General features: G+C 37.2%; 1 protein-coding gene across 6 annotated transcripts in view; it reads left to right on the forward strand.

Annotated features, from left to right (window-relative positions):
• LOC131665717 (regulating synaptic membrane exocytosis protein 1) overlaps nt 1-13979 on the forward strand; it is a 100820-nt gene that overhangs the window by 50449 nt on the left and 36392 nt on the right. For all 6 annotated transcript variants that reach the window (XR_009302043.1, XR_009302045.1, XR_009302044.1 and 3 more), the window contains exons 9-11: nt 350-506; nt 6379-6527; nt 8053-8115. Coding sequence is in view for 3 of the 6 variants with exons in the window: in XM_058937774.1 (XP_058793757.1) it covers nt 350-506; nt 6379-6527; nt 8053-8115 (369 nt within the window). In the remaining 3 variants the exon portion in view is untranslated. The remainder of the gene's footprint in view (nt 1-349; nt 507-6378; nt 6528-8052; nt 8116-13979) is intronic.

The raw sequence follows: 13979 nt of genomic DNA on the forward strand, positions 1-13979 counted from the left end.
ATCTATGCTCATTTGTCCAATTAATAATAGAGATATTAATTGACGTTGAAAGCATTTTACCGCTGAGTATTTAATATCAAATTTCAAATACCACTAGCTAATTAAATTGTCATGTTCGCTCAATAACGAAGTTAATTCCGTTTTCGTTCGTTCGCATACAATTTCGCGCTATAAAGCAGACTTTAGTATAACATCGATTTTCAAGAGATCGTATAGATGAAAATGTTATGCAAGCTGTGAACTCATAACTATTCGCTCAGCACTTTTGATAGTGGAGAATGTATGCACACGGTCGAGTATAATTTATTTTAATATGGATTAATTTAGTACGACGATGGTTGATCTGCAGGTACCCGAGAATCAGATGTAGCACCAGTTTCTACGTCGCGACGTCCGTCGATGCGAGTATCGGCAGCGCCGTTGCTAGCCGATGAGACAAGTGCTCCGGATGTCAACCAAATCATTCCTCCCGAGGATCTCAAGCTCAAGCGGCGCGGATCTATATTGTGAGTACACCTTTCATTCTGAATTGTAAAAATTGGTACACCAATATACCAACACTAAGGTAACGATTTTGAGTTGATCAATGAATTAAAAAACATGCAACGAGGAATTTGGATATTAACTTATTGTAGAACAATAGTCTTGTACATATTGAACAAGCCATGACGACAAAATGCTCTTTTTGATTAAAATATACGAGAATTGTTTATTGAATCTTGTGGTTCTCGAAAAAAAAATTCTAAAGAGAGAAAGCGGGATGAAAAAGCTATTGATCCGCACGACTCGTTATAAAATTGATGTCGATGGAGCTCTGGCGAGCAAGGTCTGTAGAGATCCAATTTTGGATCTGGCTTTTTGAGAAGAGTTCGTCGATATTGAAGAATTCTCATATATTTCTTAGAAAAAACGTTTGCTCTGGTCTTTTTTCTGAGACGAGTATATTTGAAAGCTCTATGGCATTTTTATTCGTACTTCCCAATTTTACTACATCCTCTTGATTAATGAAAAATGAAAAAACTTTAATATTTGTTGCTATATTCCAAGCAGCTCACTACAATCTTTGAAGAAAGGAGTTTTTGGGTAATCGACCAAGTCTTTTCCTTTTGGATCTCTCTGAGCCAATCTTTATCTAAGTTCGCCGATGTTTTGGTCACCTTTTTAAATCACCCTTCTTAAGTTTAGAATAAATGGACATATTAATAATTAATATGAATATAGTCAATTAAATACAATAAAACTAAAAAATAGTTACGAACACACTTTGGACATTAAAATGATTATAAAAAAAAAATTGAAAAACCATTACCGAGATATGAATTGCGTTCCGACTGAAACAGCAAGGACTATTGGTACGCAAATATGAGTAGAATGAACATAGGTAAACGATTAATATCTACATTGTTATGGTGGCGAGGCTGAGTCCCAACTGACGTTCTATCTAAATAGTTTTGAATAAAATTATCTTCCTCGTCACATCCACCTTATCACTTTTAAATACACATTTCAAAAATTTATTTAGCATGAATATTAGTACAAACCGAGACACATCTCAGTTTTTCTGTTTAACATGTATAAAGCTTACCGATTCTTTTGACGATTCCTATTGCGAATGACACACAAAATATTGTTTTAACAAGAATCTCACCTTTACTCGATACTTGCGGAAAAAATAATCAAATTTGTGCTTAATAAGTGTAACTTAATGAGTGTAAAATTCGTTTGTTCATTGTTTCCTTGAGAAAGGTGATTTAAAAACGTCATTGAAAAGTAGGCGAAATTAATAATAAGGATTTGTACAGAAAGATTCAAACGGATCAATTGTTGAATAAAGACTTGATCAATTACTTAAAAAACTACTTTTCTAAAGAAAAGTATTTCCATTAAATATAGCTAGGAAAGGCGATTTTGAGGTCAGAATATTTTGAATTCAATTTTAAACCTGCCGTACTATTTCAGTTTATTCAGCAAAAAGAAAGATGAAATTATTTTTTGTAAAAGGATGGTAGGTAATTAGACAAAAAAGAAAGCAAAAAAGAAACTACGGTCTCTGATGTTCATTACGATGTTACGATGTCCATTTCCAGAATTTGCATGTATAATTTCTATGTAAAGTAGTTTTTAGTGCTCTGGACAGGCGGAATTCGTCGTATTCTTTTTTAAAAGTAATGGAAAAGTTTTCGGAATTCAACTATGCCATTTCTTGTTGGAAAATTTTCATTTCGACATGAAACGTCAATTTCGTTTCCCCGAAATATCAGATGGTAAAGACACGTAAACCGCAACATAAACTAATCTGCTTTACAAGCTCAACGAGTAGAAGAGGCTTGCAATCCGAATTTTATACAAGCAAACATTTGAAACTTTGAGCCAGCTCATAAAAGAATCCTTTATGCGTTAACCTACGTAGCAGCACTTGGCTCATAGGAACGCAAACTCTACTCGCGATCGCGATCGCGAGTCGAGTGGCCGGCAAACATAGTCTCACGTCTCCACTAGAGAAATAATTAATGCCTCACGGACGATTGCATTTTCACGCGCACGCACACGAACGCCCATTGCCTGTAAATCTTGCCGAGGGAATTTTATCAATGGACGTCGATTTGTGAACTTTGGCAATCTGCAAGTTGATTTGGTTGAACGACGACGAGAGTTGTACTTTATTTACTGGCAATTTGCACCGAGGTTCAATCTTGAGCTAAAAATGTGAGTTTGATCACGAAATACTGCTGACTGTAAGATTAAGATTAGCACAACAACGATGACGAAACGGAGTTTTCGGTTAGGATAATTGAAGCTAAAAAGAAAGATTTGGACGCGACCAAAGAGTTTTTGTTTAGCGAGATAACGAAACTGAAATTGGTAGCATCCTGCCACTACAATCTCCTGAGAACCGTAGCTTTTTTCAAAGTCTCCAAGTCGATTGAACTCGTTACATTCTTTTGCGATTCGATGCGCTCGCGCCTTGGCAAATCCCATTTCATTGGCGATCGAAAGGGGATTTAGCGTTTTCCTCTCCCTTTCAGAATCGACGCCAATAAACCTAATGCAAAGTAAAGCTTACAATCCAACTCTTCGATAATGGGACAGTGAGCGTGACGTTAACGAGATCTAATGGTTCGACGAAACTGTGTTTGTTTGCGACCTGATTGACCTAGTTAATCATTATCCGAAGCTTTGTATATTGCCATTTCAACGGATAATTGCGTCGGTATCATCGACCGCTTCTCGCAGACTCAGCCGCTTTCGAAAGTAGTCGCTGTTTAGCGACTTTGCCAAGGCGTATTTAATTTGTATTCGACGAGAGACGAGGACAATCTGCTGCGAAAACCGCATGAAAAGCATCAGCTCCGAAACCGGGGATGAGTCGAACTCCAAATCTAACTATACATCAAGATATCTCTATCAGACATTCCTCTTCTCCAGGCTGTGAACGTCACCGCAGGCCATATCTCATCGCACTTACTAGCTAACGCCGACTGAGGGCTACGCCCCCGCGTTTATACGCGCGCAGAGCAAAGACGGCGCGAGGGAAAAAAATATCTTTTTTTCTCGCGCCAGGAGGGTCTCGAGTTACCCTATATATACGCTAATTTGAATCAAAAGTTTGAGATGTGCCGGGATTGAGCTGGATTTACGATTAAAGTTTCGCTGTAAGATGCGCAAAGGCTGTAGCTTGCTGCTTTTACTGTTTCGGATGATTTGCTCGACAGATAATCAAGCTACTCCGCGCGAGTCTGGCGTTCCTTCCTCTCGAAATTAAGTTGCTGGAAGCGAACCATAGTTGATTTATGAGCTTGATAAGTTGAGTATTGTAATTTCATTTTCTGGCCGCTTAGATTTATCGATGAATTGCTCAAGTTTTCTTTCTTCCTCCTGAAAAAAGAAATTGCTTGTCCGAACCCTCCTCTGTCATAAATCTGTTGCCTCGTGTCATGCTCGTCGAAATGGAAGAGTCTGACAAATAGAACATAATTTTTCGGCATCTTTCTCGATAAGAGTCATGCACAAGAACAACAACAGCGCTACGACATTCTTACAATTTATTATTACTTCGAACTTGCCTTCATCATAAACTTTTTATACTTTAGCTGCCTTTGCAATTTAATCATGAATGGCGATGGCGTAATCGTAGTGATTTAATTAGCTCTTTGGCGTAATAAAGTTTATTATTTTCTGCTAGCGGGAGTTGAATTAAAAAATAATTTCTAGTGTCAAACCCGTACGAGTAGGTTCCAGAGTAATTCTATGCTGACGCAATTTTCATTGCATTCGTTCAATATGAAATTCAAATGAACGTTTGTCCCAAATACACAAACAACGTATGCGTTGCATGAAGCTCGCAAAACATACGCACCTAGTTACGAATTTATTTATACAAATTGGCATCGAAGCTTTTGCTCGGTCATTTAGCAAATTACTGTTATTGCCGTTTTTTGAGTAGGCATCTTCTATTTCTATTCGATGAATTTTCAAATGGTTCATTTTCAGAAACTTGTTATGATATGTAATGGGGGAGGGGGGGGGGATAAAATAATTGTTTTATTTATTTGTCACCGTTACAGAAAATTTTCGTCCCACGATGCAAGGTTAACCACCACCTCGATCCACTCCTGCAATGCACTTAGCTGATCGCGCATATATCTCGCGCAACTGAAAACGAGCGCGGAAGCACGAAGAGGAACTAGAGACGAAAGAAAATAAATATAAGGTCCTATGCTACGAGCGGGGATCAGTAGGCAGTTAATTTGGTTAATATAGAACGTAACTTGGTTTGATATTGAAAGAGATGTCATTTTATTCTGTCAACCAGTGACAAAGAAAGCAAGCTCTTGACCGAGAGACTTGAGAGCACGCAAATGATCAACAAGACACGCACTTGTTGATCATGACAAAGCAACTAGAGAGAAAGAGAGAGAGAGAGAAAGAAACACAAACACGTAACAAATCGCGGACTAACTGCGGTCGATTCACTTGATTGTAGGCTCCCAAAAAACAAAAAAAAAACGTCGATGCTCACATAACACAAAAAATACAAAAAAATAAAGGAAAAGGCGTTAGCTTACCTTTATCCCGGTATCGTTGCTGTAGACAACGATACCACGGACGATTCCGCGCTAGGCGGTTGAGGCGATCATCATTCGCCGAGTATCAACGCTCGACGTTGCATCCGGAGAGCGACGACCTGGAATCGTCATTCTCGTTTCTTTGGTCTTCCGTGGCCTCGGGCGTCAAGCTCTCAACGGCCGCGTAGCAGACGCACTCCGCACCAATACTCACAAAACCAGAAAAAACCAATCGGCTTGTACGACTTTCGTCTTGCTGGTTCGAACGGTACTGCTATCCTTCTTGTCGCGTGCCGCTCTCCCCCTTCCATTTCGGCCGCGTGGCTCTGTTCCAATGAATTTTCGGTTATTTTCTATCGCGGTCGCTTCTCATACTATGCGCGCGTTAGTAACGAATATTTATTCGTTATATATATATATATATATATATATATATATATATATATATATATATATATATATATAGCTGTAATGATTATCTCTATTTTTATTTAACTGGATAGGAAGCAACGAGTATTTAGCGATCGTTTTCATTTTGCAATAAGTAAATAAAAGTTAACCGCTTCGAACACCTTATCATTATATCAAAAATTGCACGCAGAAAACTATTGATATAGTGATCATAAATCAATCCTAAACATCATTCTTCGAGAGCAATAAGCATTTTCAAGTTCGCCAGTTAAATCAATGTCATTCCTATTTGTCTTGCCAACGGAGTAATTTCAAGTTGAAAAATTTATTTTGCTTTATTGGCACGTTTTTTTTCTCTCCACTCTTGCGTATGTCACGTTGCGTCGATCGTATCGGCACGACTGCAAGTTTTATCCAAAAGATATTTTTATGCAAATAAATAGATCCAGTAAAGCTTCGAGCTTGCGATTATCTTAATTAATTTGGCGACCCCATGAAGCGATTGTTTATTTATAGATGCTGGGTCTATTATTAAGTAAGAATCTTTCAACAGTTAATTATGTCTTTTGAACCAAGTTATTTTCAGTTCTTTATCGTTCGATGCTTTATAAATACCACTACTTCGAAGTGTTTTGAGGTCATAATTTTATATAATAACACTCTGAGTTCAATTACAGTGAGCTTTTAAAATCTTTGTTTAATTTTTAATAGTTACGTTTAGTCATCACATTCTTTGTATAGTTAGTTCGCCTGACCTTGTAATTGACGGTACATCGAAAATTTTAATGTAAAGATAGACTTTTACATATTTCCTAATAAACATTACAATCAGAGGATGGTAATATTAAATTTGAAAATTACAGCAAAAAAGGGTGTCTACTTTTATCTGTTCATGTTATAGGCCGAAAATACCGACTACGGTGAGGCCATCAGTAGTTCCTGGTCCAATAACCCGGGTGCCAGTTGACGACCGCGAACTGCCTCGTCAGGGCAGCATTGCCGATGGTGAAGCTATCAAGATTGTCATACACGATGTTGACTGCGACATGTGTAAGTATACAATGTGAAAATATTTGCCTATTACGTGAAATGTGAATGAGTATTTTGTTTGGAAAATCTAAAAATTGATAAATTCCGTCAAAATGTAAAGTATGTTTTACGATTCGGCATGAATAGAAAAGTTTTTGTAGAATGAAAATTTATAGAAAATTCTACAATGAAAAATGATAAAAAGGATAATAAATATTTTAAACGAATATTTTCTATTAAATTTTTGCTTTACCTTTTTTGATTATTCAATACGCAAAAAAAAGTAATATTACTGTGACATTCATCTTTTCTACGAAAATTAATGTTTTTCAAAGGTCCCTGTGAAAAAATAACGACGAAGATCCATATAAAAATAATGCTATATTTACTGGCAAACTTGAAATATTAAAAAAATATATATCATAAATCGATCTTCTGAAAGTAATCACCCGACGAATCTCGCGAGTTCTCCATAAAAATTTCAATATTTGCTGAATACTTGAGTTACGTGCAAATCGCCAATGAATAAACATCTTTTACTAACGCATACTTGCTTTCATTGTTTAACGAAAAGAAAGTGTGGACAAAAATTGTTGTAGCTCACCTTGACCCCCGTACAATTTGGTTGCTCCGCAACATTGCTCCCTGTGTTCAAATCGATTAAAAATAAAGCTATCGAGCAAAGATTGAATGTAAACAATGAGTTTCAGTTGAACACTTTCATTATTTTTTTATACACTTTATCACTCTCGCAAAAAATAATAAAATAACGGTTGTTTGATGTTTGGATGACGAGGTAATTTTTTGTATGCTATATTTTTATTTATTTAAATTTACAGTTCACAAGTCACATATGAATATAAAAAATGGACATAATTCTTTTATCAATTGTTGAATAAAGTTTAATGGAGTGTCAAATAAGCGAAATACTTTTAGAAAATGATATCACAATGTATTCAAACTGCGATATACACAGGAAAAATTCTTCTCGGCGAAGCAATTTTCGTGTCTTTCACGGGAAAAAACTTTTCAGTTATGAGCTTTTCGTGACAAGGCTCGAGAAAGTTTGTACTGTATAATGCAGAGAGGAAAAATGCAAAAAAATTGTTGGAAAGAAAGGAAAGTGATAAGTAAAAATGTCGTAGAAAAAATGTATAAGCGACGAAACGCGCAGATGCATTTTTGTTGTATTTTATTCATGCATCAAAGTAAAAAAAATATGAAATATACCATATATTAAATTTTCGATTGCAAATAAACCTCCAATCGTCTTCCGACATGAAACCGCGTGTGAAATGTTCATGCAGAAAATTGGCGCACGCGCACGTAATATAAAACAAGATTGTCTCGCGCACACATCTTGCAAAGGGGAAAAATGAGGCCGAGATTGCGAGACAGCAAAAAAGGCAAAACGAGAGCAAAATCGCTGGGTGCGCTCGATCGAGCAAAAAAGCTTACGCGATCCGAGGAAAATCGCGTGTAACACGTCGCCAAGAAGTAAGATTTCTCAAGCCTCAACCGAATGTTTCCTTTCTTTTTTTTTCAGTGCCAAAAACCAAGAGGAAAGTCATACTGAGAAAGGACGTCGTTGTTGAAAAAGGTTACAGAAGTAAGTAATCGACAAGTTTACCTTCATTTATATCGGTTTAAACACGACGAAAGATAGTTGTATTTACGTTTCCGTAGCGTAAGTTGTCTCGTCGTCGTAGAGTAAACATTCGTTTTAGGTAACTAGATTTCTTCTTTGAGCGAGTCGCACGCAAGATGAGGCAAGAAGGATGCACTTATTCAAAGTTAGCGCGAGGGAGTGAGTTTACTAGTTTGCTTTTTAGGGATGGGTTGGAAACGACAGCTATGCACTTTCCGCAGCAGCGGTTTCTTTGGCGTTAAATTACATTCCCGTCGTGCCGCCTTGAGAATCTTTTTTTAGTTGCACGTGATTAATGGATGAAACTGAAAAATTTATCGGAGTTTGCAAAACGTTTAAGCATGTTTATTTTCATTCGGAAGAATGACGATTAAACGATGATTTTAAAAAAGTAACTAATCGCATGTGAAATACTGAACATCTCAAATCCGAGACAAATAGCCCAATTGAACAAAAACAAGATTTCACTTATAATTTACCGATAAACATCGCAGAGAGTGGCGCTGTAGTCTTCTAAAAAAAAGGGCAGCGAGAACAGTTACCATAATAAAACGAGCTGCGTATGCAACAAGTTCTTTGGGATGATAATCGATCGATCAACGCGTGACAAGCCATTAATCTCAACGTCGACATTGTTCCTCATTGTACTCGCGACAACGAGCCAACAAAAATTTGTTCTATACGATATACAATCTACGAGTACCACTGTAATTGTGTAATCCGTTGCGATGTATTGTTTAATTTGGCTGATTCATGTGTAAAGACCATGGCAGTCAATCTTAAAAAGACTTGTTTTATAGAAAATATACATATTTAGTTATATATACAATCGTTATGCATCCTTCCTTGCTGCGTACTAATAAAAATTAAAAGTTGCATTATCACTGCGTGCAATAACTTTATCATTTCAAAATCCAATCTATAGTTTATATTTGATTCATAAATTTGCGTAATCGTAAAGTTATCTGATTGGACGCAGTTTTGTAACATTTAAATAATGGGAAAAAGTTATAAAAGCATATAGCAGAAGATATACAAGAGAAAGGCATTTAAAGACGTCCTCAGATAAGGGGAAAATATGTAGGCCGAGAAACTCTTTGTTTTTCTTCTTTTTCTTTAGAGTCGCTTGAAAAAAAGTTTTGAGTGAACATCGAGATTAAGGATGCGCCGCGAGTATTACTCTTGCCAATGAAGCAAGTAGGTCAAACTGATATGACGACAAAATTCGAATTGGCACATGTATAAGATGTTATTTAAATATGTTCGTTCTTTGGGCACTCCAGTGAGTCGGATAATCAGACGATTTGTTTAGCGCTCGCGTATCGTTCGATAACATCGACGTCTCAAAAAACAAAGCAACGACAAGCTCCTTTCAGCCTGCAGGCTTTAATTAACGATCGGGGGTGCAGATGTAATGATGTAAAGGCGTTTATCAGCTCGAACGCAGGCTTTGCACGATGCGTGAGAAATGAGGATACTCAAGTGAAAATCGATTTAATCGAGGATTCAATCGTGGACTACATCTATCACGTACTCAGTCCTATCTCGCTACTTCGCTGGTCATCTCAAAATAATGCCCTTGCTGCTGCTCGGAGTTTTACAATCATTAGGGAAATATAGTCGAGTAGTGGAAACGTTAAAATCGATCGCTGTCGATCATTTATTCAACGCACACTGTAATTATCCTGTTAAAGTATTTCCGATTGTGGTCGAATAAATCCAATTGACGACCAACTAACCGTTGTCCTGTCATCATTATAGTCGTTGGTTGATTACATCTATTCTATATACTATTCAATACGCGTTAATGGTCCGCACAAGGCTGTATCTAGTTGGAACTTGATTATGCGCATTATAAATTACATAATCATTGGTGGCTTCCCTCTCATTGCATTGGACCGATCAAAACTGTATAATAATCCTGAGTAGATCATCTCCCCTTCGCGGCTGCTATTTCCGCATTTTCGCGGAGGCCTTTTATCTTCCTTGAGCAGACGATTACTGGATTTTCACAAGCATCCGTTCAAGTTGACAGGAGAGTTTTAGTCATCGCATCAGTTAAGATTATCATTGTCGATTATCATTCATAGACAAAAGGAGGAAGAAGAACCGTATTTTCCGAGCCATTAGCTTTGGATCAATGGCTTGGATGTAGGAATCGTAAGAGCGTCGTGGATTATTGGGTTATTCCTTTGGAATTTCTTTTCCTTTTCGTAGCTCGAAGGATTATGATATCGAGTGTCTCATGATGGATTATACAAAGGAATTGAGAATCGTGCCATTTTTATTCGTCGACTGAATGTACGCGAAACACGCAATATCGTAATATTAACGCGTTTTAAAGCTGCTTTCGCCAGAGTGAAATGTCGCATAACAACATTTTTCATTGCGCCTGTAATTTATTTCTCGACTTACGTGATCCTCTAACTCATGTGTGTCTTGCCTTCGCGGAACCACGCCTTCAGAACCACATTCATTCAGAAATTCAAGCTTCTCTTTTTCTTTTTTTAATCCTCTTTAAGCGTCTTATTGTCGTATTTCTCGTTTCATAAAAATACTTTCAAAATCTATCTACGAAAGCTGCTTATTTTCCCTTTTTATATACTTTGAATATTAGATGTTATCTATTTAAAACTTTTAACGCACGTACGTCCGTGAAAGTTTTGAAAGTTTGATATTATTAGTTTGATACTAATTGTAGTTAACCGGGGTTTCGTTGTGATACATTCGATTTTAAAAAGAAAAATGTATCTTTGGGCACTGTTACCACTGCTGTTATTGCACAGTCAATAATACATATTCAAATTATGTATCTTGTCTATATGGAAGAAGATACATCGCCTCAAGCGCTAATGTAAATGAACGGTCAGGTGAAAATTTAAATAAATCAATATTTAGCAGTATCGTAAGCTTCTTTTACGAAAAATACAGTCGTTCGCGTTCGTTAGAGAGAAATTTGACAGATTTTTAATACGCTTCGTTGGTTTCCGTTATTCCAACAGTAAAATATGACTATAGAAAATTAGCGTATCATAAAGTCAAAGACATTACCATTAGTTTTAGGTGACATTTCAAGTTTTTCTTGAAATTTTTCTCATCCACTTATGAAAAGGGACATCTGAAAAAGTGAAGTTAATGTAGTTTGATTCTAATTGGCCCAAGCGACAGAAGGTGCAAAATTAAAGATAATTTCAAATTAATGCATTAAAAATGAATTTCATATGTGCGGCAGGATGAATTTGTAAGCTTGCCTGCAGAAATGTTGTCGTAGGTAAGCACACGTTAAAATGCATGTTGTAATAAGAAACAAAAACTGATGAACTTGCTCGATATTATGAGTAATGTAAAAGTTAGGGTAAGAAAATAAGTTATTATATCTTGTATATATTTGTCGAGATACGAGAATCAGCGTCTCACGCTTACATTTCAAATGACCACCGCCAAGTGCCTTTACACGCTGCATCTCGAGTTTTTAATTTAAAAAAATGCACAACAAGAGAATCATCGCAATATTTCTTCCTCCTAGCATCTCGCAATCAATGCGAGCAGCAGCAAGCTGACTACGCTAATTAATGAAAACTTGGTGCGAGCACTTGGAGATTTTTTGAAAAAAGTCACGCAGTTCGTCCAACCTAATTGTTTGAGCTGTATCTTATCGTGAATTAAAAAGGACAAAGATAAAGATATGCTGATTGGAATTGTTAATTAGTTGGTGTTAGGTCTAAGTCTCATCTGCTCTTGTGGAGAACTGGCTGTAATCGAGTTTCGTTAGTTTAGTTGCTTAGCTGCGCGGTATAATTATGGAAATCGTATCGTTATACGTGTTCCAGCGAGGGATATAACTCGATGTAACTTGAGACTTTAAGAGAACGATTTTGTGCGTTTTGAGAAATAGTTAAAAGTTGTTGTGTGATAGCTTTTGGAGAATCGTTGCAAGCTACAGGATTACGTTTCAAGCTTGTATAAAGAGTGTTCAAGGTAGTGTTAAAGAAGATTAATACTCATTGATTTGAGAAAATCCAAGGAAGCATAAGTTAATTAGCTGACATTACTCTCGCTCTTTATCAAAAGTTGTCAGTTCGGGAAATAATGCGGCAGCGCGAGATACTATTCCGTTTAAGCGCAGTTGCACAAGATAAAACAATCGTGCGCAGAAGTGGAAAAGTCAGTCGGCAAGTTGAACGAGCACGAATAGCAAGGAATTTATCATTCACGCTTTTCAGCTCTTGACGCTATGATGCTATGCTTGCTCGTCTACGGCTCTCCCGCGTACTTTCCAAACTTGGGATATCTTAGGGGCAATCATAATGCGCAAACTTGCGCAATTTTGTCTATGTACTAATAAATTCTTTTCCGCCTCGCTCTCGAAAATCCGAAAATCCAGGATTCCGAGGCTAAGATTGTGAATCATCGTGATTCAGCACGGCCGGACGCTTCTTTTTTCGTGTTTGCAATCTGAAATATGATGGCTGCGAAAGAAAAGTGGAATAGTCTACTCATCGAAGTGGCCTTGGAAAGAAACAGGGAATGCAAGGCGTTCAGGAGTAAGAGAGGGAAATGGAAGTGTTAACGAAGGGAAGCGCCCAACTGGGATGCGCGCCACAAGTAATTAAACGTCACTCACACGCGTCCTCGCGTGTCGCTTATTCATCGAGCTATTTATCGACGTGTATATGCGCACCACTGATGACGAGTGTCGTCTTCCTCGTTATCGAGCGAACAGCATGTCATCTCCAATTGGATGATGTGTTTGCAGCTGGCTGAAAAAATGTAGTTTGCGACGCAGAAAATTGCCGAGTTACGCATTTTCTCTGTCTCTTCTTTTGGCTAATAAGATTTCGACTTATTTTACTTTACGGAGCAAATTTTTAAATTCTATTGTAATAACAATATTGTTGAACACCGCTGGATTAATTGAAGTAATCGCAAGTTTGCATTTGATTCACGTAGCAATCGTATTGATAACCCGATTTTATGAAACATCTTATTTCTTGAAATTGCATAACAATGAGGAAACGACAGTTCATAAACTTTTACCGATTCTTGAGATTTTCTATAATTATAAATATTTATTTCAACAATACTTCCTTTGATGATAAACAGTCATCTGGCAGCCGCCAAGATAAAATTAAGCTTATTGTAAAATTGAAATCTGAATGCTCTTTCGGTTCGTTGAAGAGGTTATTTATTTTAAATTTACTGCTGAAGTGCAAAGTGTCTCAATACATACATATCCCGTGTAAAAAAAGAGAAAATACTAGTGATGTCAAATTGACGGGGAGAGCAATCGATGCGCAATTCGGGCTATCTGCTCTATCGATTTCCATTTGCACAGAGACGAATAAATACCTGAGCGAAATGCGCGTAATTAAAATCGCGCGGCGTAGCGCGTGCGTTACATAAAATATACCGGGATATCCGTTTGTCAGACTTTTTCTTAATTGTATCTATCGACATTTTCCGTTTCTATCAAAGTATCTACCAAACAATATAGAAGTCTTCGATAAAAAGCAAAGCGTGAGAATAAAACAGCGAAACCTCTTGTCGTGCTCGTGAAACTCGACATAGATCGCACGAGAACATTCTAAATCCGAACGTTTCTAGTCGCCGAAGGATTTACTCTCGACTGGAAATTTCTTGTGTTATGAATTAAACATGTTCTCTCTCTTTTTCTCTTTCTCTCTTTCTCTTGTCCTCTGTCTCTGTCTCAACTGTCTCAAGCGCGGTGTAAGGCTCCAATTAATCCACCACAACTTATCGCGCAAATGAGTTTTTCGAAATTAAAAGCGCATTAGGAGGTGGAAGGCTAGGAGGGTTGATGAGTT

Source organism: Phymastichus coffea, unplaced genomic scaffold (genome assembly GCF_024137745.1).
Source record: "Phymastichus coffea isolate CEN01 unplaced genomic scaffold, Cenicafe_Pcof_1.1 PCOF00053, whole genome shotgun sequence".
Classification (NCBI taxonomy): Eukaryota; Metazoa; Arthropoda; class Insecta; order Hymenoptera; family Eulophidae; genus Phymastichus; species Phymastichus coffea.